This window comes from Typopeltis vanoorti, chromosome 18, assembly GCF_054136105.1.
Source record: "Typopeltis vanoorti isolate ZY-2024b chromosome 18, IOZ_Tvanoo_1.0, whole genome shotgun sequence".
NCBI lineage: Eukaryota > Metazoa > Arthropoda > Arachnida > Uropygi > Thelyphonidae > Typopeltis > Typopeltis vanoorti.
Genome location: NC_143566.1, coordinates 44,072,936 through 44,099,533, shown reverse-complemented (window position 1 = coordinate 44,099,533; position 26,598 = coordinate 44,072,936). Strand labels below are relative to the sequence as shown.

Below are 26,598 nucleotides of genomic sequence, written 5' to 3'. Positions count from 1 at the left end.
ATAATACAACTTTGTAAATATGTTAAATGTTTCAAACTTAAGAAAAAAAAGAGTAGTTATCAAGTATTTCAAGAAAAGATCACTCAGTAGATATGTACATATTTAATATTTGTTAGAGCCATAAGTATTAAGAGTTGTTGAATGACTTGCACAAAATTCTGAAGGGGATGTAAATCCAAAGGTCACAAAGCAGCAATGTGAGGGGAGTGGTTTGCCCTGGGCGATCGCGTATCGACGGCGTACGAGAAGGGTGGTCACTGTGATGTTGACCCACGCAACAAATAGTTCCAAGCGGTAGGTGGACATCGTGGCGTGTGAGAATCGCCGAGATGAAGGGTGAAATAAAAGGGTCAAGAATCCCCTAACAAGGTCTTTTTTTTTTTTTGTTCCGGATCTCCTGGTGTTGGTCTCTTAGTGTCGTGAGCTGGAGAAGGGTGGCAGCACCTCCACTCCGGAGGTTTCGGTCGAAGCATCTGTGGAAATTAGAGGTCCGTAGTCCCATGGAGCGAGAATAGGCCTAGACGTCCCCAGAAGGAAGGGTTACGCGGTCGTTATGCAGAGATCCTGAAAGTTCATCGATAGCACGGAGAGCCATGTGCATGCTTTTTTCGGCATGAAACTTATAGATTGTAGTTATCGATCTTTAGTTTCGCTTATTGGCTATAAAACAACAAAGGATATTTAACCCCTTAGTTTCTAGAATTTACTAATTTTGTTAGCTATGGTTGTTGTGATTCAGAGGAAAGAACATTTAATAGTATCATAAAAAAAAAACTGAACTGTAGTGATCTAAAGATGAATACCATAAATTTACTGGTACACAATAAATAACGGAAAAAACTCACGTAGAAAGATTATTTATTAGTATAATATAATTTTCGCCTGTGTGTCACAGGCATCTTCAGTACATTAAGCTCAAAATTAAACACTAACTGACAATTCCAAAAAGCTCCACCTAAGTAGCTGGTGTAAGATAACTAAAAAGGTCAATAACTTTCCTAAAAAAAAAAAAAAAAAAAAAATTAATACAATAAAAAGTTAGGAAAGATTAGCTGATTTGTAAAGTACTATCTCCCATAAAGGGGATAGACGTAAGCCGTCGGATCTGTTTAAGTTAGGAGAATGAAGTAGAGTTTCACGTGTTTCTTTATAAAGGCGTTCCATGAGAAACTGACTTTTGTGAAGAACTCTCGTCTTTCTCCAATGAACTCTGTGTCTAGTGAAGATGGCATGTTCAGAAAGTCCAGACTTTTCAGGTTTAAAGTATTCAATATAAGATTGGTGTTCTTCTAGCCGAATAGAGGCAGATCTTCCCGTTTGTCCGAAATAAGATAATCCACAAGAGCACGGAATCTGGTAGACACCTGGATGATTAAGATGTGGAAGCTTGTCCTTAGGAGAAGTGAGAAAGGTGGAGATTTTTCTAAACGGTCGAAAGGCAACAAAAATATTCAGTGGTTTTAAAACTTTTGCTATACGTTCACTGATGCCTTGTACATAAGGGATAGTAATGCGCGTTATTTCCTCTGTGTTTGAAGAGGAAGACATATTAAAACTACTCAAAGTTCTTTTAATGAAGCAATTCTTATAACCATTAGATAGAAAGGAAGAAGTTATGTATTGTAGTTCTTTCTGTAAAAGATCGTCTGTAGAACAAAAGGAGTGGGTACCGATATGTCTACTCACGGTTTACCTCTTTTAAAACTTATTACTGCTTCCTTGCAGAATTGGATTATAATATGTGCTTAAAGAATGTTAAGATAAAATTAAGAGTGAAGATTGATATTATTAACGGATTGTAAATGATATTAATGCTATCTTGAGTGGTCTGACTGTAATTGTTTAAAGTAATTATTACTATGAATATCGTTCCTAGCTAGAGTACTTTTGTTGATAGGATTGATATTGCTAATATAGAATAATCAGTTTATTTGTATGTTGTTAGAGTATTTTATGTTAACCTAATTGTCAGGAACCTTCTTAGAGTGAGAACTAAAATAACATGTACTGTATTTATAGTGTTCAATAAACATTGCTTTTGAATCCAATTAAGATTGTCTGTAATTTGGAATCCGATGCACCTCTTACAAAAACTTAATACGAACCTAAGCGGGAAATTAGAAAGTGGAGATTTTGGCCACGTCTGCAAGATCAAGGTATCACTTGAGTACATTCTAGAGATCGCCTCTTGATTGATATAGTTTGTTTAATCTAAAAGTTCTCAAAGAAGAGAAATCCCAAATTCTCAGCCCATCTTCACTCATCCACTCACTATCTAGGTGGTTGCTTACTAACAGGGTACACCAGAATATCATCATTTAGTTAGAATCTCCAGATGGATTTCTATATTTCTTAAAAAGCTGTGCAACAGTCTTTTTTGTTATCTAGCTTTGACCTTTTAGTAACCCTGATATTTTTAGTTCAAAAATTTCAAGATGCTTGCCTTGCAAATCATTATAGTATTTTCTGTCCAATCTCTAACTTATCACAACCTCTTTTTTTCCCCTCCCTTAACTTCTTGCCCATGCCTATTTAAATTTCTAAAAACTTCAATTTAAATAATAGCTTATATAATACATTAGTTCTATGCTACAACTGAACAACCACTTACTGGAAGTTTATTTTAACAACCTTGAGCTTTTTGAGGGATCTTTACAACATTGTTTTTGCAGATGTCTTAATTCATTCATGCTAAAAATTGTGATTTTATTCATATAAATAAATTTCTCTGAAATTGTGAATTTCAGCTTTAATAAGCTTATTAGAAGTAAAATTATATTTCTTTACAGCCAGAATTAACAAGTATAGCATGTAATCAGAGCGGAAGTAAAACTTTGGGTCACATCTGGTCAGCTGCAACACTTAAGCAAAGATTCATTATTGCAGAAGAACTGGCATTAAATGAGCACATCATTAACACTAATTCTTATGGTCAGTATTTACTAAATAAGTGTGCAACTTTTCATTTTAAACACCGACTCGAAGAATGGAAACAGATTCAGAAGATGGGTACCAAGAAGAGAGAAATGTTTGATGATATAATTGGAGCAGCTACAGGTAAGCAGTGGTAATACAGAAAGTATTCTGAAACATTTGGGCATATTTTTGAGCAATTTACATATGTAAAGTATGAACTTTTTTTTTAAAAAGATAGTATTGAAAAACAGTATAATATATATAGTTGATGCAGTTTTACCCATTTCTTAATAATACCTCCAAATGAGGGAGCAGTGATAATGCATTTGGATATTAATATAACACCTCCAAAAACTTTTAGAAAGTTAAAAACCAGGAGGTAAATAATATAAAAATGTATGTACAATTGCTTCTGTTCCAGTACTTTCACATTGAACATACAGAGAAAAAGAAACATTTAAAAAAAAAAAAAATAGTATATATTCTTTTTGATCACTTAAGAGTCAACGATCTGGCAAGATCTATGCAAGTATACTTGAGAAACGATTGAGAAGAATTGTGGAAGAAAAGCTTGGTGAAGAACAAGCTGGATTCAGGCCAAATAGAGGCTGTCAGGATCAGATCTTCACTGTACGACAAATAGTCGAGAAAGCATGGGAATATAACAAAGATCTGTATTTAAGTTTTGTCGATCTGGAAAAGGCATATGACAAGGTGCCAAGAGAGAAGCTATTCAATACGCTGCAGTTATATGGTGTCAATGGGGCATTATATCAAGCAATACTTAGTCTTTATTTGAGTTGTAAGTCAGCAGTTAGAATTGAAGGAAGTACAGGAAGATGGTTTAATGTTAAATCTGGTGTGAGACAAGGATGTACATTATCCCCTCTGTTATTCATTATCTATATGGATCACATTATGAAGGAAAGTGGTATTAAACCTGATATCAAAATTGGAGATGTTAATGTCAGCTCTTTGCCTTATGCGGATGATGTTATACTTCTAAATAAATCTGCTACAAGTCTGCAAGATTCTCTGACTAAATTGAATAGCTGTTGTAATAGATATGGTATGAAGGTCAGCAATAAAAAGACAAAGACAATGAAAATAGGCAGAATCATTGAAAATGTCAACTGTGTTGTGAATGGAGAACCTGTGGAACAAGTAAAACATTTCAGCTATTTAGGCACGATTTTTACTGAAGATGGTAAATTAAATATAGAAATAGACAACAGAATCAGCAAAGCTGGTATGGTGGGAAGTCAATTGAATAAATTCATAGGGAATAAGAGAGAAATCAGTCGGAACACTAAATTAGCTGTGTACAAGACAGTGTTCAAACCAGTTTTAACTTATGGATCTGAGAGCTGGGTCAGAAGTAAAACACTAGAGACCACGGATATGAGAGTCCTGAGAAAGATTATAGGCATGAACAGATGGCATCATTGGCAATATCATGTTAAAAACGAGGATATTAGGAAAGAACTTGACATTGTCAGCATCCAGGAATGCGTTAGCAGAGCTAATCTCAGGTGGTATGGTCACTTAAACAGAATGGGCGAGGAAAGATTAGCAAAACAAGTGTTCTCTGCCAGGTTGGCAGAGAAACGACCCAGAGGAAGACCAAGATATAGGTGGATTGATACGGTACAAAATGCTTTAGACGATAGAAATATAAGATCTGATAATGTTGGAGTCTTGACAAGTAACAGACTGATTTGGAGGAAAATTGTAGATAGGAAATTAAAAATGATGTAATTTTTTTCATGTAGTACTATCATATCCTGTACACCCCTTGAGGGTACATGGCAAGAATTTGATGATGATGATAAGAGTCAAAGATTTGCCATGGTAATATTTCCATGCAGCCATTAAGTAATGTGGAAAACGAAAACTGACAGAGTCGGGCTTCATATCCAATGCTTAGCTTCATTCAGATACCTATGAGGTATCTGAATGAACCAGGATGGGCTGGCACTTTGGTACTTCTCACCAAATTGAATTTTGTTTTCAGAAAATACATATCATAATGTTTGAACTTATAGATAATTGGATATCACAGCAGCTGGAACATTGTATTTTGTCTTGCTTGATCAGGAAACAAAGGTGAACAGCAAAAAGCTTCAGTGGAACTAGCAGAAGAATTATCATTGTTGTTGTTCTGGGCAACTCCAAGGAGTCGACAGACTCATCGAGGGAGGCCCTAACATCATGTTAAGAACAACTATTCGACATTGACACAGTATTTATCATACCTTGCCTTGAACTCATTCATGGTCGTAGCACCCACAACAGACTCTGGAAGCTTATTCCACTCATTCACCACTCTCCAAATAAAAAACCTAGCTCTAACTCCCTTGTCAACCACGCTCTTGCCCAGCTTCCATGCATGGCCCCTAGTCCTCCCACCACCAGTCATATTTTCAAAAATATCTTCTGGATCAATCTTATAGAAACCCTTCAGTAATTTGAATGTCTCAATCATATCACCCCTCCTTCGCCTATTGTCCAATCTCTGCAACCCACAAATTTTCAACCTATTCTCATAAGGTTCATTCCACAGACCTAACATCTTGGTCACTCGTCTCTGGATCCTCTCCACTTCCTCCCCATCACGATGAAAATCACAATTAGAAAAGTACAATCATTATAACTAGTGTTATGAGGTATATGAACACAACAGGCAAGATCTAAATACAGCATAGCCCCTATAAAGCCCTGTATGTGTAGTACTGTTCAAGGAAATTCATCTCCAGGAAACAAATCCATTCTAACCAATTTTTTTTTTTTTTTTTTTTTTTTTGGGGTCCATAATGAGGTTGCTATAGTATAACAATAAACATTTGGATATTCTTCTCATTAAGAATACATAAATTCGAGCAAAGTGATATAGGCAAATTTAAAGATGAAAAATTGGACAATGAGACATTTGTGGTTACAACAGAAGACTTATGAAAATTTTAATTCACAGAATTTTCACCCAAGTCTCAAGGTATCATTAGTGTAAAATTAAAAATTAAATGAAGATTCAACAATAACAATGTGTGAGTCACGTGTAATGACAGATACAAAGAAGCACAATTTCCCATAAGGAGAAACTAGTCGTTTCTATTCACATTGGGTAGTGCAATGTTTTTAAGCTTTCTTTGTGTAATCATTCCAACAGTGAATCACATGGTTCAGATTTAAGTAGTTTGGATTTTGTCAGAAATTCTTTTGATATAAGGAATGGCAATGCAGCTGATATGCCATCCCTTGATGACATGCATCCTAGCCATTTGTTATGCCAGATAGATGTGGCTAATATTTTTTTGTGGTATGGTAAGATTCCTTTCTGAACTTCATAATTTCATTATAATGATGCATGCATTCATCCTTACACAATTTAAAGAGGAAAAAGATCATTCATCACATTTCTTTTTTAAACTTCCTTTACCAGTCACAGATGGACATGCTTAGTTTCTTCCTTTTTTTTTTTTTTTTTTTTTCTTTTGAAAGAAAACCCACCACAGGCTTTATATCCATGCACATCATCATCCTTGTCAGAAAAATTGGGTACCATCAAGTCTTTCAGCCATTGAATTCACTCTTTATGCCCTACCGAAGTGTTGCTGATGCAGGGAAAACACTATGCTTTGGCAGATGGGTTCCTTGCTTGTAAATCTGCACTGTTTGTGTAGGATATATTGGAAAATAATTAAGGAGAATACTATATTGGATTGATATATTTAAATTACTAAAAGTGTGAATGTATCAGTTATATTAATGAGCCATTTGAGGATGGAAAATATAAAGAAAAAGAACAATAAGAAGAAATTCTTTCATTACTGATGAGTTATTAATCATTTTTGTAACTTATGCTTATTTTTCTTTTAATTTAGAGACCACTTAAAATTAAGCAGAATAAAATTAACATCTTAAGATGAGAAGGAAAATATATACTCAAGTTCTGAAAGTTGAGCAAAGCAGATGCAAACTCTAGCTTCAATACCAACGGTAATGAGTGAAAACAAAAAAAGAGAACCAGGTTCAAAAACAGAAGCATGTGAAGTTGTCTGTTAAGGTAGAAAAATAACTATGGTGGCCATCAGTTGTAAAAGTAACATTCCTTGAAAAGAATATAATATATAGAAAATAAATGTAATTTGCGTTTTGGAAGCTACTATGAAAATTTAGAAATGAAAGAAAAAAAAGAGTACCACACAATGAAAAAGAATATGTAAAATCAGAAATTTATGTGCTTTGCATTATGGATTCTAAGCAATTGATGTGAAGTCATTAGCCTCCATATACAAGTGGCCCAGTGGTGAAGATACTTTACATGCAAACTTTGCTTACACTTGAAAGGATTAAACCAAGAATATAGTTTCTTGGTTTCTTTAATTTACTGTTCAAATTGGGCTGGATAGTCATTTCGAAGCTTGGTTACAAGTCTGGTTGACTAATAAGAGCCAGAGAATTGTGTATGGAGTTGTAGCGTCCCAAACGGAGGGAAAAATAGTGATAAGTAGGGTGCAGCAGCAGCAGCATTCTGTTCAAGAACCACTGCTTTTTAGCTTATATTCGATAGTATGGTAGGGGGTGCTTAAGGGTCAAAGCTGTATAACTGAGAGGAGACCTCCACATAGCTTTTAAAGGAATGCATAGAACTGACCTGGGCTTCTGACCTAATGTCCAATCCTCACCTTCTCGTGGTGCACCCTGTTGGGTATCTACCTAGATATTGAATGAACGAGGATGGGCTGGCAATTTGGAATTTAGCCAACCAAATTGTATTCTTATTGGTTAAACCAAAATACAAAATAATGGTACAACATGACAAAATTTCATGCCGGCTGGGGCGTCGCCCGGTTAAACAAGGACACCGTTGTTTTCGCCAGGGAACCAGGGCAAACAGCGAAAAGTCAGCTACTGCAACTAATCTGAAAACACACCCCAACTCAACATCACCAGAGTTAAAGATTGGTACTATCAACGTAAGAAGCCTGAATGGCAAAGAAATGGAGCTAGCTGAGGAATTAGATAAGTACCAGATCGACATAATAGGGGTGACTGAAACAAAAAAGACCAAAACTGGTGAGATCTTTCTGAGCAATAAATACAAAATGTTATATTCAGGCAATGACAATCAAGGAAAAGAAGGAGTAGCCATAGTATTCAACACAAAATACGAGGATAATCTTCTTGAATGGCAGGCAGTCTCAAGTAGAGTAATGTGGGCAAATATGAGAATGGGGAACTGGACAATGAGACTTATTTGCCTATGGTCCCACAGAAGGTTCTACTAAAGTAGAAGTGGAGGAATTTGAGGTTCAAGAGAAAAGTTGGTCCTTGTTGGGGATCTGCTCAGGACATGGATTGGTTATTACTAACACCAACATAAAATAAAAATGTGCACAAATTCACATGGAGAGAAGAGGCAAGGAATAAGAAAAGTGTCATTGACTATGTTATTGTTGATAGTGATGTTTTCTCCCTGGTGCAGGACACCAGAGTGTACAGAGGATTTGAAATTGGAAGTGATCACTATTTAGTCTTGAGCAAGATAAAATTGAATTTCATATTGAAAAGAATACCATGTAAGAAAGTTTTAAAGCAAATAAAAGTTGAGCAGCTGTCAGATGTGAACTGTAGACTAAAATACACAAAGATTATTGAAGAAAAAATTAAAGAGTTTGAGAATAGGAACCAAACTTTAGAGATTCAGTGGCAAGCCTTGAAGAAAACCCTGGTTGATTCAGCTAGAGAGGCATGTGGTGGAGTTGTCTGCAAGGATAGAAAAATTAGAACTCCGTGGTGGATACAGAAAGTTAAAGAGGCAGTGAAGGAAAAGAAGAAGGCATATCAAAAGTTCCTGGCATATAAATCAGCTTGTGCTCTTAGAGAATACACAGAGACAAATGTAAGAAAGCTAAACAGTGTGTAAAACTAGCTAAACAAAAGTCATGGGAGGACTTTGTCAAGAACATACAAAATAAATATCAAGAAGGTGGCAAAATATTCTGGAGGTTGTTGAAGCTTAGGAATGGAGGAAAGAGAGATGATAAAGGTGACATGAAAACGGGAGAAAAAGATATCCTTGAAGTATGGAGTAATTACTTTGAAAAACTGCTAAATGAAACAAGCAGTGATAGCACAGTGGTAAAAACACTCAACGGGCCCAACTGTATGGATATGTATTCCTGACTGTATGTCAGGAATACATATCCATACTTGAAGTAGAAAAAGCTATCAAAAGGCTTGAAATGTGGAAAGGCAGGAGTAGATGATATTCAACCAGAAATGCTGAAGTATAGAGGTTCTCGTGGAAAGGCTTAGACGTTGGTTATGCATTTTTTACTAAATAATTTAAGGAAATTACAACATAAACTAGGATATACATTAAAATAAATTTGTTGTGCCTGCATGCACGTGTCTTGTTCTTAAGTTCCTTGAAAATGGCAATGTGACGTTGCCGAAATATTGAAGTATATTAAAATTTATTTCAAACACCGTTTCTCTTTGCAAAAGGCTCTTCGTATTTATAACCGTGCCAGCCAAGCCTTGCTCAGGGAACAAATCGACACGATGCTAACCAAGCTATCCAGGCACTTGTCTATTGGTCTATTTTATACGACATCTCGTGCACTGCAGTGGAGAAAGAATTTAAAAAAGTTTGAGATCGACACATCAAAAAATTTGAAAATTAAAAAAAAAAACTATCTCGAAATAACTTCTTACCGAAACGGTAGTCAACCTTTCGTCATTTAGTGTGAAACCTGAAGCACTCTACGCCCTCGCATGTAGCCACAACTTCGCCTTTGCGCCCAGAAGAATACCTGTTGAAGATATTATGATACGAATTGAACGGGATACGAGACCCTCCAAACCACGTCGCCACAATATTAGACTGGATGTGGCTTGTGTTCTGACCAAAGCTAAACCACCAAAAGCCAACATGCCCAGTAAGGAAATTAAATCCCTACTAGAATTAAAGAAAAACAAGAAAATAATAATCGCCAAAGCTGATAAAGGGAACGGCACAGTATTGCTTAACCAAAAGGTAAGTTAATTACACAGGTAAGCTGAGAGCTCTATTGTTAGATCGGGCTACTTACCTACCTCCCTGTCGAGTACAATCCCACCAACTCACAAATTAGAAAACTCCACAGGCTCCTTAAGAAGGTCACTTCTTGGCCTGTGGAAATCGCTAAGAAATTAAAACCATTTAACTCCATACCCCCCCCCCCCCCCCCGTATTTATGGACTCCCAAAAATACATAAGGAAAATGTGCCATTACGTCCCATAGGGGATGGCATTGATTCCCCCACATACAAACTAGCTAAACATTTGGCCAAAGCTCTTTCACACTATACTGGCAACACACCTTCAGACATAAAAAAAACTCAGCTCACTTCAAAGCTAGCATAGAAAAATTTACACTCAAACACACTGACATAATGGTCAGTTTTGATGTCTCAAGTCTGCAAGATTTTCTTACTAAATTGAATAACTGTTGTAATAGATATGGTATGAAGGTCAGCCATAAAAAAACAAGGACAATGAAAATATCAACTGTGTTGTGAATGGAGAACCTGTGGAACAAGTAAAACATTTCACCTACTTCGGCACAATTTTTAGTGAGGATGGTAAATTAAATATAGAAATAGACAACAGAATCAACCAAACTGGTATGGTAGGAAGTCAAATGAATACAAATGAATAAATTCATATGGAATGAGAGAGAAATTAGTCAGAAGACTAAATTAGCTGTATATAAGAGTGTTCAAACCAGTTTTAACTTATGAATCTGAGAGCTGCGTCAGTAGTAAAACACTTGACCAAAGACTGCAGATATGAGAGTCCTGAGAAAGATTAGGGCACGAACAGATGGCATCAATGGCAATATCATATTAAAAATGAGGATATTAGGAAAGAACTTTACATTGTCAGTATCCAGGAATACGTTAGCAGAGCTAATCTCAGGTGGTCTGGTCACTTAAACAGAATGGGCGAGGAAAGTTTAGCAAAACAAGTGTTCTCTGCCAGGAAAATGACCCAGAGGAAGACCAAGATATAGGTGGATTGATACAGTACAAAAGTGCCTTAGACGATAGAAATATAAGATCTGATAATGTTGACAATTTTCCTCCAAATCAGTCTGTTACTTGACAAGTAACAGACTGATTTGGAGGAAAATTGTAGATAGGAAGTTAGTAATGATGTGAGTTTGTCATGTAGTACCATCATATTCTGCACACCACTTGAAGGTACATGGCAGGAATTTGATAATGATGATCGATGGTATGGTTCATGTTGTGAAAGGAGATATTCAGTTGTTTGCTGATGCTAAATTAGCAAGCGTAATGTCAGGAAATTGTGATATGTTGTTAAAAGAGGATGTGAACAGGTTGGTGCTGAAAATGGAGATGTCATTTCAATGTTGCTAAGTTTAAAATTGTGCACTTGGACCAGAGAAGATGAAATGAGGAATGCCACATTTGAGTAATTTTGCTTCAGGAGGTGGAGGAAGCAGGAGATCTGGGTATCTTGGAAACAAGTGCATGGGTTTTACACTTAGCAACATTGAAGTGACATCTCCATTTTCAGCACCAACCTGTCTACATCCTCTTTTAACAACATATCACAATTTCCTGAGGTCAAATACTACACTAACTATCATACCTCACTTTGAACATGCTCAAGGTTGCAGCACCCATGTCAGCTATTCTGGCCATGAATTCCACTCATTCTCCACCCATCAAGCAAAAACCATGCAAGAATGCATGGCAGACATGGAGAGGGAATGATGAACCCGCAAGGAGAGGAGATTGTGGACTCCACAGCAGTATCTGATCTGGAAATTGTAAACTCATTTTTCTGCAAGAGGGAAGAACATTTAGAAGTGGCAACAACAGTTCATAGATTGACTACATCTTGACTAGAAGAAAACATCTTAAGGATGTAGCAAATTGTAAGGTAATCCCAACAGATCAAGTGGCACAGTAACACCGGCTGCTGTGTGTGAACTTGAAAATAAGAACCTTTGGAAGCCATGGGATGAAGACAATTAAGTGGTTTCTCTTTAACACTTTCATTGCCAAGCTGAAAATTGGAAATTTGTGTGGTGGCCAAATTTTTTATATATTTTTATTTAGTTAGCGACGTCCACGCGATAACGCGTGATTGGCTGTTTGGTGAGAACTCGCATCACGCGATATCGCTTGATTGACAATGAACATGTTAAAGAAGAGTGTTAAGAGAGGATTTTGGATGGACTAAAAAGTGTACAAGATTGGTGGAGGCAATTCTGAGCTGTGCAATTTAGGTGCTCGGTGAAACATCTGGAAAGATTAGAGAGCAAGAGGAGGGTTGGTGGTGGAATAATAATGTGCAAGCAGCAGTGAAGGCAAAGAAGAATTGGGATGGGAAGAGGGTCGAGAAGCCAAGGGGATTGTTGTGCATATCAATATCTTTATGATCAATTAAAAACAAAGGAAGGACAGCAAAAAATATATCAACTGGCAAAGTGTAGAAATAAGGCATCAAAGAACATCTTACATTCTCCGTTTGTTTCTCGAAACAGATGGAGAATATACTTTGAAGGGCTTTTGAACAAGGAAATGTGAGGACTCACACAGAAGATGAGCAGCCTTATGAACAGATGGTGCAGAACATCAGTAGAATGGAAGTTGAGGAGGCTGTGAAGAATGGAAAAATTGGTGGATCCTGACAGGATCCCAGGGTAGACGTGGAAGGCACTGGGGAAAGAGGGCATTGACCTGCTGTTGGATCTGTTCATAAAAGTTTGCCAACAGGAAAAAATGCCTGAGGAGTGGAGGGAAAGTACTCTTGTCCCTATTTACAAGGGTAAAGGGGATCCAGCACAAGACTAAGAATTACAGAGGAATAAAGTTGGTGTACCACACAATGAAAATCCTAGAAAGGGTTCTTGATGGAAGACCGAGGGAGTAGGTGGTGATTGCAAAAGAGCAGTTTGGCTTCATGCCTGGTCGACTGACAACGGATGCCATCTTTGGGTTACTTTACAGATGATGGGAAAAGTTTTGAGAGAAACAATGGGAGCTACATCTGTTGTTTATTGATGTGGAGAATGTTTATGATAGAGTGCCAAAGCAAGAAGTCTGGAGGTGTCTGAGAGAGAAGAAGGTACCAGAGAAACATGTCAGGTTGGTGCAGGAGAGGTACAGAAATGTGAAGACCACAGTTTGGACCTGCTTACGAGAAACAAAGCTTTCAAGTAATTGGTTTGCATCAAAGATGAGAGAAGACATACATGCCTTAGACGATGTATGTGGATGACAATGTGCTGAATCAAGAGAAGTGGCAAGTAAACTGGAAAGATGGACGAGAGTACTGGAAGAGAGGCATGAGGCTGAGCAGAAGTAAGACAGAGTACATGTGTTGCGAAGTGGATGGCAGCAAAGAGACAGATCTGGAACTGGAAGGAAATGTCATCAAGAAGGTTAGTGACTTTAGGATTCAGTGAAACCAGATGGAGAGGCTGAGAAGGAAGTGGGATGAAGGATACAAGCTGGATGGAATGCTATATGATAAGAGGGTGGCAGTTAATCTAAAGGGAAAAAAAATTTACAGGCCAGTGGTGAGACCAGCTATGATATATATACTATGGAAAAATAACATCAGCAGGATGATGGAGATAGCAGAGATGAGAATACTTGGATGTGTGATGTGACCAGAAAGAACAGGCTGAGAAATAACTATGTAAGGGAAACAGTAAAAGTCACAAACTTAGAAGGTAAGGTTGAGATGGTTTGGCCATGTGATGAGGAGGAAGTACCAGTATGTGGGAAGAAAGGTAACACAGATGGATGTGCAGGAGAGGAGGAAGCAGGGGCAGCCAACAAAGATATGGGGAGCTGATGGAGGAGGACCCAAGGATGAAGAACTTGGATGTGGATACACCCCTACACGAGAATGTAGAGGACTCATTAGAAACAGTGACTGTACTTAAGTAGAATAAGCTGCAGAAGAAGTATTTGACCTCCATGGAAGTAATATTACTACCATTTGTTAAAAAATGAGAAGAAAGTTCCATTTCAGATCTGTTGATATGGAGGCCCAAATACTTGTTTTTTTTTTTTTTTTTTTTTTTTTTTTGACTAAGCTACTATCTTATTTTTCAATATCACTACATTTAGTTGCATGTCATTTTGTAGTTATATTATGATCTAGTTAATCTGTTAATGTAAAGTATATATACATATTTAAATTTTTATTGGTTTTAATTTTAAGGCCATTATTGCAAAACCACTTAATTTTAACAGATCATGATTGACCTGATTTTCGAAATTCAAGTGTTGTTTTGGTATATTATTAATGGCATGTCAATGAATGATATATATTTTGCCAAAGAGTTTGTGTACTCCACACAAATCCTTATTGTTATGCAACTGGAGATGCCATAGCTGGTATTGTTTTCTTTTATTCAAATAGGATTTGAATTATTACACATCTAGACCAGTGTTTCTCCTCAACCTTCTTTCATATGTGCCCCATTTTTTAATATTAGTTTTTGTCCCCCCCCCCTGCAATTCTTGTGGTGAGACACTGACTAAACCCATGAAAGTTAGCAAAAAAATCTAGGAATTAAAATTTTAAAATATTCATACAAATTTAAATACATCAAATCTTTTGAAAATGGTATAGATCTGGAATCACTGCACAGACCGTTGAATCATTCATGTTGGCCTTTTGAAAACATTCGCATTTTCATCACGGGAAGTCTTGCAAATTATATGTTCTGGAAATGTTTCTGCAAGTATAAATAAGGCTTGAATTGGATGGTAGTAACACTGCAACAGTGAAAAGTTGATGGTTGGCATTATTTTATTCCTATTCACAACGATTGTGATACACAGCATAAAAACAATATTTTCTAGTGTAGAAAAATGGATAAATTTTTAATTGGATGTAAGCGAGCATCTGACAGCTGTGGAGCGTCGACAGCAACAAATTCAGGTTCACAGCATATCGCTCTGAAAGTAAAATCAATGAAGTATGTAGCAGAATAGATTTTGGTTTTACAAAGACTGAAGTAAACCAAGAAAGACCACTGTTATTTGTTTGAAAATTTTGGCAGCTGACAGTATGAAACCGAATAAACTAAAGACATTTAGATACACTTCATAAGGAGTATGTTAATAAACCTTGAGAGGTCTTTTCTGCCAAACTGAAAATGTATTGAAAAGCAAAAATCTAGCATTGAAAAAGCTTTACCAGCTTCTTACAGAACTGCATATAAAATATGCTAGGTGCAAAAAGCTCCACACTATTGTAGAAGACCTAATTCTGCCAGCTGCAATTGATATTGTAGAAACTATGCTTGGAGAAAGTTTTACTAAAGAACTACAGTGCATACCTATATCAAATGATACCGTTGCTCAGCGAATTGGCAATATATGTGAAGATATGCAGCAACATTTTTTGTCAAAGCTTTGTGACTAATTATTCTCAATTCAGCTTGACGAGGCAACAGATAGATAGCAACAAGGATTGTTAGCAGTTGAAGAATTATTGTTTTGTAAACCAATGGAAAAGCCTCAGCACCTGAATTATTCAAACTACTGGATGATTTTATATGCAAGGCAAAACATGGAAACGTTGTGTTGGAATTTGCACCGATGGTGCTCGAGTTATGCCTGAAAGGTTTAAAAGTTTACAAGCCCTTGTGAGGGAAAATCCCCACAATGTATTTGGTTACATTGTATGAAGTTATGGAACAAAAAAATTAGAAGTGTTTGCAAATGTGGATGAATTTATCAAAACCTACAAGGCAGAAGAGCAACAGTTTTATTTGCAACCATTGAAAGTCATTTAACAATGTTGACGAAGAATTTTATAACCGATGACAACATAATGGCAATGTACAAGTGAGTTAGAAACCCATTTGTACCCATTTCAAATAATTATTATTAGGTGACACCTCCAGGGAGTTCAAGGACTCATTGAGGGAGGACACTTGCTCTACATAATCATTGTCTCCACTACCCAATCCAACTACAGCAACACCATCTACCTCCCACCATCACCCCTAGTATTTACACAGACATCCATGCCCGCAGTCTTTGGGCTGGAGAGCAGATACGCTAACCGCTCGGCCAACCACGCCAATTATAACCGTAAGAAAGAACATATCTTAACCCTTTAACCCCCCCCCCCCCCCATGTTTCAAATCATATTTCTCTGTATTCTTTTAAGAAATCTGTTGACTTAGTTGCTAGGAACTTTTGGTATGATTTCTTTTTTTTCAGGATTGCTTCTTTAACTTTGTGTTTACCTTGGCATACCTATTTTTCTGTCCTTGCAGACAACTTCACCAGCTGAATCATTATCTTCTTCAGAGTTAGCCACTGAGACTCCAAGTTTTGGTTTTTGAATTGTTGCCAGCCTGGTTAGCATATCCAGTCAAAAGGCATGGATGTTTGCAATTGTTCTACTTACCGTTTTACCAAATGTACTGCTGTAATTTGTGTCCTGGCATGGTATGATCTTTATATTTCTGTGCCATAAAAATCAAATCAAAATCAAAAATTCAAACTGTTTCATTCTTTCTTCAGCAATGTTTGTATACTGGAGTCCAGTTTCCTGTAAAAGCTGCTGCTTAACTTTCTTTTTAAAATATTCTTTTTTTCAACATGCTATTTGGTTTTATCCTACGTAAAAATATGCGATCCCACTTTCAAATCCTCTGGAGCCAGCATTAAGATATCACCAAGCAATAAGTCAATGCATCCTTTCATAAAAGCTTGTGCATATCTATGTTAAAACAATGTATTAGTAATTGGTGGATTTTTATATAGATGATATTAGATATTATCTTAATATTAATCCTACCTTAGAGATGATCTCTGTTTCTAACAATTATTTTTTTAATTCCGAGTGTACCTATATGTTATTATATGCAAAAGGGGTTCACTCCAATTGGTGCAATGATCTTAACTCTTTCAGAATCCAAATAATCACTGACTCAAGACCAAAATAAACACATCAATATAACAAAAACAATATATATATATATATACACACACACACACACTTCAAACAAATATTCGGCTTCCTTAATACAGATGAAACTTCCTAATCCGAGTTTTCTCGAACATTCCTTTATTCACTAAATGCTTATTGACAGTCTTAATTCTCCCAATTAAAAAAAATTAGTTCTACAATTCCCTTTTCGGAATCTACTATAAATTTTTCAATTCGTGTTTACTCCAACATTCCGTTTAAAACGCATATAGCAACCTTTTCTTTTATTTATCCACATACTTATTCCACATTAAAACTTCATAGTTCCACGATTCCTTTTTCAGAATATACTATTAATTTTCTTCCAACTGTCACATAAAAAAAAACAAGTTCCTCTGAACCTAAATACCTGCCAGCCTGTGTTCTAAATTCCTTCCGAACGCTCGTTGCTTCGATACCGAACTTGTCAGCTGTCAATCACACATCAAACTTCTCGGCAAGCATGCACGCTCCATGAAATTGGTAAGCAAGAAGTTAGGTATAAATAATTGTTGACACGTTGTCTCTGTTAGTGACAAGAGAGAATGTCTTCATAAAAACACAAAACTTATTTTAAATTACAATAAAATTCCTGTAAGTAATACAAATATCAAATCCAATAAGTACATCAGTTTTTTTTTTTTTTTTTTAACTTCTTTACGTATCATTTTTGACAAAACAATTTCAATAACGGGCACATTGCAAGTGCTGACAATGTGTGTTATGAAAACAAAACTGATAAACATCATCAAATTCCTGCCATGTACCCTCAAGGGGTGTACAGAATATAACAGTACTACATGAAAAAATTACATCATTACTAACTTCCTATCTACAATTTTCCTCCAAACCAGTCTGTTACTTGTCAAGACTCCAACATTATCAGATCTTATATTTGTATCGTCTAAGGCACTTTGTACCGTATCAATCCACCTATATCTTGGTCTTCCTCTGGGTCGTTTTCCTGCCAACCTGGCAGAGAACACTTGTTTTGCTAATCTTTCCTCTCCCATTCTATTTAAGTGACCATACCACCTGAGATTAGCTCTGCTAACGCATTCCTGGATGCTGACAATATCAAGTTCTTTCCTAATATCCTCATTTTTAATATGATATTGCCATTGATGCCATCTGTTCACACCTCTAATCTTTCTCAGGACTCTCATATCTGCAGTCTCTAGTCTTTGGTCAAGTGTTTTACTTCTGACCCAGCTCTCAGATCCATAAGTTAAAACTGGTTTGAACACTGTCTTGTATAGAGCTAATTTAGTGTTCCGACTAATTTCTCTCTTATTCCATATGAATTTATTCAGTTGACTTCCCACCATACCAGCTTTGTTGATTCTGTTGTCTATTTCTATATTTAATTTACCATCTTCAGTAAAAATCATGCCTAAGTAGCTGAAATGTTTTACTTGTTCCACAGGTTCTCCATTCACAACACAGTTGACATTTTCAATGATTCTGCCTATTTTCACTGTCTTTGTCTTTTTATTGCTGACCTTCATACCATATCTATTACAACAGCTATTCAATTTAGTCAGAGAATCTTGCAGACTTGTAGCGGATTTATTTAGAAGTATAACATCATCCGCATAAAGCAAAGAGCTGACATTAACATCTCCAATTTTGATATCAGGTTTAATACCACATTCCTTCATAATGTGATCCATGTAGATAATGAATAACAGAGGGGATAATGTACATCCTTGTCTCACACCAGATTTAACATTAAACCATCTTCCCGTACTTCCTTCAATTCTAACTGCTGACTTACAACTCAAATAAAGACTAAGTATTGCTTGATATAATGCCCCATTGACACCATATAACTGCAGCGTATTGAATAGCTTCTCTCTTGGCACCTTGTCATATGCCTTTTCCAAATCGACAAAACTTAAATACAGATCTTTGTTATATTCCCATGCTTTCTCGACTATTTGTCGTAAAGTGAAGATCTGACCCTGACAGCCTATTTTTGGCCTGAATCCAGCTTGTTCTTCACCAAGCTTTTCTTCCACAATTCTTCTCAACCGTTTCTCAAGTATACTTGCATAGATCTTGCCAGGAGCACTCAGTAGGGAAATACCTCTGTAATTCTCACATTCATTTTTATTTCCCTTTTTATATATGGGTACTATGAGAGCTCTACTCCAATCATCGGGAATTCGTTCCTCTGTCCAGGCTTTCTGAACTATGCAGTGCAGCCACTGTAAGAGTCTTATGCCACCATACTTCAGCATTTCTGGTCGAATATCATCTACTCCTGCTGCCTTTCCACATTTCAAGCCTTTGATGGCTTTTTCTACTTCAAGTATGGATATGTATTCCTGACTGCATGCCTGGTCAGTGTTTTTTACCACTGTGCTGTCATCACTGCTTGTTTCATTTAGCAGTTTTTTAAAGTAATTACTCCATACTTCAAGGATATCTTTTTCTCCTGTTTTCATTTCACCTTTATCATCTCTAATTCCTTTTACAGCACTCTTTCCTCCATTCCTAAGCTTCTTCAACAACCTCCAGAATATTTTGCCACCTTCTTGATATTTATTTTCTATATTCTTGCCAAAGTCCTCCCATGACTTTTGTTTAGCTAGTTTTACACACTGTTTAGCTTTCTTACATTTGTCTCTGTGTTCTGTAAGAGTAAAAGCTGACTTATTTGCCAGGAACTTTTGATATGCTTTCTTCTTTAACTTCCTGTGTCCACCAGGGAGTTCCGATTTTTTTATCCTTACAGACAACCTCACCACATGCATCTCTGGCAAAATCAATCAATGTTTTCTTCAGAGTTTGCCACTGAATCTCCAAGGTTTGATTCCTGTTCTCAAACTCTTTCATTTTTTCTTCAATAATCTTAGTGTATTTTAGTCTACAGTTCACATCTGAGAGCTGCTCAACTTTTATTCACTTTAAAACTTTCTTACATGTTATTCTTTTCAATAAGAAATTCAATTTTATCCTGCTCAAGACTAAATAGTGATCACTTCCAATTTCAAATCCTCTGTACACTCTGGTGTCCTGCACCAGGGAGAAAATATCACTATCAACAATAACATAGTCAATGAGACTTTTCTTATTCCTAGCCTCTTCTCTCCATGTGAATTTGTGCACATTTTTATGTTGGAACATGGTGTTAGTAATAACCAATCCATGTCCTGAGCAGAAATCCAACAGATATTTGCCATTATTATTAGCTTTGCTCTTTTCTCCAAATTTTCCCAAAATATTTTTGTATGTCTCACAATCATTTCCTACTCTGCTATTTAGATCCCCAACAAGGACCAACTTTTCCTTTTTCATTGTGTCAGTTGCTTTTTCTAAAGCCTCAAAAAATTCCTCCACTTCTACCTTAGTAGAACCTTCTGTGGGACCATAGGCACAAATAAGTCTCATTGTCCAGTTCCCCATTCTCATATTTGCCCACATTACTCTACTTGAGACTGACTGCCATTCAAGAAGATTAGCCTCGTATTTTGTGTTGAATACTATGGCTACTCCTTCTTTTCCTTGATTGTCATTGCCTGAATATAACATTTTGTATTTATTGCTCAGAAAGATCTCATCAGTTTTGGTCTTTTTTGTTTCAGTCACCCCTATTATGTCGATCTGGTACTTATCTAATTCCTCAGCTGGCTTCTTACGTTGATAGTACCGATCTTTAACTCTGATGATGTTGAGTTGGGGTTTGTTTACAGATTTGTTCCAGTAGCTGACTTTTCGCTGTTCGCCCTGGTTCCCTGGCGAAAACAACGGGGGCCTTGTTTAACCGGGCGACGCCCCAGCTGGCATGAAATTTTGTCATGTTGTACCATCATTTTTTATTTTGGTTTAACCAATAAGAATACAATTTGGTCGGCTAAATCCCAAATTTCCAGCCCATCCTCGTTCGTTGAGTATCAAAGTAGATACCCAACAGGGTGCACCACGAGAAGGTGAGGATTGGACATTAGGTCAGAAGCCCTGGTCGGTTCTCCGCATTCCTTTAAAGGCTATGTGGAGGTCTCCTCTCAGTTATACAGCTTTGACCCTTAAGCACCCCAAACTGATAAACAGACTAACATAAACAATACATAAAAATATTCAGAATTTTAAATTATGATTATTTTTAGATAATGACTAATCTATATGCTGAGTCCAGCAGATACCATTATAGCCTTGTTCTTTTCACTAATTTTTCAAAACATTTCTACATGCCTGGTTGGATTCACTTCTTACTGTCAAAATTCCCTCACTTCTTAAGAGATTCTTCTGTGGGATCATAGGCACAAATAAGTTTTCATTGCCCATTTCCCTTATTTTGAAATTTGTTCACATACCTCTGCTTGAACCTGCTTTCCAGTCAAGCAATTTATCTTCATGTTTAGCATTGAATGTCAGTGCTACTCTTTCCTTGATCATTATTGTCCATATTATATATATATATCATCCTCTCACCTGTTTTTCGTCTTTTCAGTGATTCAAATAATGATTGTATTTTTCCAGTTCTTCTGGCAGCTCTAGTTCCTTTCCCTTAATACTTTTTTTTTTTTTTTTTTAAATGGTTACTATCTTCAGTTCTTCTAGAACTCGAGATTATCTGTTTGAGTAGCCAACTTTTCCCTTTGCAGAGTCAGCTACTGGAACAGACTCAACTTGCCCTGGTTTGCTGATGAAGACAGTGGGAGGGAGGGGAGGTCTTTGTTTAAAAGGCAATGCCCCCAGTTGCCATGAAATCTCATTAGGAGGTCACTTAGTCAAACCATTAACGGAGGATTCCTCCATTCACCTTTAAGGAATTCAGAGAACTCGCGGGAGTTTCTGCAGAAGGAAAAAAATAAATAAAATGAAATTGCCATGTGTAGAACTGTATTAGACAAAATATTCAGAAAAAAATTAATTTCAGTTGAACATATGAAAAGAATCAACAACTTGAAAAACTTCAACTGGGTGATACCCAGTTGAAGGATATAGAAACCAAGGAAAAGATGGAATAAGGCCAGAGCAGGTACTAGTTCAAAATCCTCCGAGAAGAGCAGTTAAAGTACTATAACATTTTGAAATGTAAATATTAATTCTGTCCAATCCTCACATGATGAACTACAATTAATAGGTATTCATTGAGTACTGAATAGAATAAGGATGGGCTGGCGATTTGGCACCTAGTTAACCAAATTGTACTCTGATACAAATTCATTAAATAGACATGGGCAAAACTGATAACCACAAATGCTTTTATTAATTTGCTGTAATTATTTAAATGGCCCATGGTCTGATTAAGTGGTCACGTGATGTCATGCTTGGTGTGCTACTATCACATGGCACAGTTGGATAAGGAGAAAACATTTGCAAAAGAATGATGCAAAAGTATTTTGTAAGAATGAATTTTTAAAAAAAGATTAAAGAAAATCATCTTCCTAAATGTCCTTTTTGTATATTTACAGTAGATGACACTATAGCAAACAAAAAAGTCGAGGCTTGAGTCCCATAGAATCCATGCTGTTATATTTAAACTCACTGCAGTAAAAGCTCATACACTAAATTTAGTTCACAATAGTGGGAGACAGAGAAATGGAGTAAAGTACAAAATTAAAATACAGAATTAATATTTACATTTCAAAATGTTATAGTTTTTGAACTAGTACCTGCTCTGGCCTTATTCCATCTTTTCTTTGGTTTCTGTATCTTTCAACTGGGTGATATATAAGTATCACCCAGTTGAAGTTTCAAGTTGTTGATTCTTTTCATATGTTCAATTGAAATTTATTTTTTTCTGAACATTTGTCTAATACAGTTCTACACATGGCAATTTCATTTTTTCTTTCTCCCCACCCCCTTCTGCAGTTTTCATGGTTTGTTTCACTTCCATTATAGTAAAGGTCTGGTCTAAAATTTATGAACTTAGGGCTTTGCAGGTTTGAAAACATTGATCCTTATCAGGAAGCTTGAAATTTTGGTATCAATGTCTACTTTTGTATGTGATATAGAAAAGCTGAAGATATATTTGTACACAGTTAATTTGTTGTAAACTTTTATGATTTTACATGATTAGAGGCTGTCCATTAACCATCCAAATAGCCCTATAAATTAAATATATCAAGTCATTTATGCTTTGTATCCATTATGTTATTTCAATATGATACTACATTCACATATTGTTGACATGTTAACATGTCAAGGCTGGTGTGGTGATTAAAAGCAGCGATTTATTTGTTATTGATCCATTTGAAATGTTTTAACAATTATGTTTAAGATATTGATTTCTAGAGTTAATTTCTTGCTATGATTTGTTCATATGCAAATAGTTAAGTATAGTTCCATGATTAGTTTAAATGCTTTTTTTCTTCCATTTATATTTTCATCTATATATGAATCTTAGATCAGACTAGTGCCATTAGGCATTGTGGACCAACTCTAGTTTAATGGTTTCATGCTGTAACGTTTTCATTACAGCTATTTAACTTTGATACATGTTAGTTACATTGGTAGCAGATCTGGAATTAACTTTTTGAGTATGATTCAGTTTGTACCTTGTGACTGTCTGGTAATCAAAAATGCTATATTTTCTAGGTTGAATTCACAATGCTTTTCCATTAGGTCAATACATGGTGATCATCCTTTTCAGAAACCATTGTTTTACACCAAGTTTCTTTTATATAAAGTTTCAAAGTTAATACAGGTAACCATCGTATAACACGGTACTTACACAATGCGGTCTACAATTTCTAGTAACCCTTTATTTTTTTTTTTTCATATTTTTCACCGCGGGACTTAAAAATCAAATTTTATCTTCGTTAAATTTGTGTCTGCCCGTGTCACGCAAATAGTTTTATTGTATTATTGAATAAGGTACTGTACAGAGGCTTTTGCAGTCTGTGTCATTCTCAACAAACAGTGCAATTAGAGACAAATGGAATAAAAACGGCGCTAACTAATAAATCACGTCCCCTCACAGAAACTATGCTGTATGTATAGATTTAAACAAAACCATATGTTGCACCGAAACACAGTAACTAAAAACTCTTGTCCAATTATGAAATAAGTGTTTTTTTTATTGCATTTGAAATTCTCGATGTCATTATGACAGATCACAAAGGCTAACGTAAAATAAAAGACTACCAAGAATTGAAACATGCCATATAATGAATGTGTAAGTTCGCCTGCCACCTCAAACGCAAACAAGAAGCCATAAAAGTCAACCAAGGGTTGAAACGTTTGTGTGAGTTGAGCCAGTCAGTAATGAGAAGTTCCATCGGAACAATAAATGACACCCTGTTGTGAATGTGTTAAAACTAATAGTGAATGTTGTTATGACAGTTTCAGATGTTATGAAATTCCATTGAAGAGAATCAGCATTTCAACTCAACACTAGTCGGTTGCTTTTGTCTTTGGGTCGCACGATCTTTTGTTAATACCGCACAGTTTTGTGTAAAACAAAACTCAGCTTGTACGTATTATAACAATTTTATACGCGTTTTTAATTGTTACAATACGTACAGCTTGTACGTATTGTAACAATTAAAAAGCGTATAAAAGGATATCACCTGTAAATCGTTGACATGCCACCTCTGGCACGAGTGCCATAGGTTCGCCGTCTAGGGTTTACTGTATAAAGTGTTTATTGTTGAAAATTGTCTTCGTTTTCTGCCAGGAAAGCGCATTTAAAATCATAAGTGTTATTCTCAGGCAGAGCAGTTTATTTTCTGGTGAGTTACATATGTAATGCTCTTTTTTGAGTGTAAAAGTTTATTTTTATTGTAATGGCCACTAAAACTGCAACGAAAGGGGAAAAAACCAACATTGAAAAGGAAATTCATTTCTCTCGAAGAAAAAATTAAAATTTTGGATCGGTTGAAAATAGGAGAAAAACCAGGACTTGTTGCAAGGACTCTGAATTTAAATGAATCAACAATTCGAACAATCAAACAAAATGAACATAAAATCCGAGAAAGTGTTATTGCTGGGTCAACGGTAAGTGCAAAGCGGATTGCTTGTGTTCGCGATATTCTAATAAAAAAAATGGAGAAATCTCTAATGATTTGGATAGAAGATTGGACTCAAAAGAAAATTCCTTGGGATGGACACTTTATTAAGCAAAAAGGCTCTCAAAGTTTATAAACATTTAAAATTTAAAAGAACTTGATCAAGATTCTTCAGAAGAAATCTCTCAGCATGGATTTTCTGCCAGTAAGGGTTGGTTCGAAAACTTTAAAAAGCTGTTTTATTTGTATAATCTTAAAATCCAGGGAGAATCAGCATCAGCATTCGAAAACTTTAAAAAGCTGTTTTATTTGTATAATCTTAAAATCCAGGGAGAATCAGCATCAGCATATGTTGAAGATGCCAGAAATACCCAGCAGAACTTTTAAAAATTATTAAAGAAGGTAGTTACAGTGCAGACCAGGTGTTCAATGCGGATGAATCTGGGTTATATTGAAAAAAAAAATGCCAACATGCACCTATATTTCGAAAAATGAAAGATCAGCTCCTGGATTCAAAGTTTCCAAAGACAGAATTACTCTACTGTTTTGTAGTAATGCATCAGGTGATTACATGACAAAACCAATGTTTATTAACCGATCTGCAAATCCTTGTGCGATGAAAGGGCTCGACAAGTTTATTGGCAGGCCAACAAAAAGGCACGGGTTACAGCTAGCATGTTTGAAAATTGGTTTTTCAAGTGTTTTGTACCTGATGTAGAAAGTTACACAAAGAATATGGATTTCAAAATTCTACTAATTTTAGATAACACACCAGGCCACCCAACAAACTTAAGCCATCCGAATATTAAAATAAATTTTTTTGCTGCCTAATACTACTTCACTTATTCAACCACTCGACCAAGGAATAATATCAACATTTGTCATTTTATTTGGCGAACATTTCAATTAATTTTGAAAAAAATGGAATCTAATCCAAACATGACACTGCCTCAAGCGTGGAAAGAGTTTTCAATATTGAATTGTGTAAAAATTATTTCTCTGTCCATTAAGGAATTACTACCCTCTATGCTGAATGCTTGCTGGAAAAAAAATATGGCCTGAAGTTGTAATGGAACAAAATTTCGTACCTCCAGTGGATGCCGAGCTACGTCGTATAATAAACGTCGCACACATTTTTGGTGGAGATGGCTTTTGCGATATGTTTGAAAATGAAATTAGTGAATTAATTGATAGAGAAACAGATTTAGATGAGGAAGAACTGGTACAATTAATAGATGGCGGGGAAAGTTCTGCCGAAGATTCTGATTGTGATGAATCCGTTAAAGAATTCAGTTTAAAGAAATTAACAGAAGGATTGGACTTGGCAAGAAAGTTAGGAAGTTATTTTACGGATATTGATCCCTCAATGGAGCGCTCGGGAAAATTCACAAGACAATTGGATATTTATTTAGCAACATAGTGGAAAGCAAAGTCTTGATGACTAAACCAGCCAAAGTATGCAATGAGAATTATACAAATGATGTCCAAGAGATTTTAATTGGTGACAACCTCCGGCCACTTAAAGAACATCTATGAAATGTTATTTCTGAAGACAGTGATGACGATTAAAATATGCACTTTATTTTATTGTGTCTAAAACATTTATGTATTATGTGCATTTGTAATTTTTATACTACGTATTTGTCATAGTTTATGTTTTCTAAACTTAATGAATTACCTGAATTAAATAAA

General features: G+C 35.9%; 1 protein-coding gene across 1 annotated transcript in view; it reads left to right on the top strand.

The window, feature by feature from the left end:
* LOC150096623 (nucleolar protein 9) overlaps window positions 1–26,598 on the top strand; it is a 212,533-nt gene that overhangs the window by 184,780 nt on the left and 1,155 nt on the right. The window contains exon 10 of the mRNA XM_090408340.1: window positions 2,790–3,057. Coding sequence (XP_090264466.1) covers window positions 2,790–3,057 — 268 coding nt within the window. The remainder of the gene's footprint in view (window positions 1–2,789; window positions 3,058–26,598) is intronic.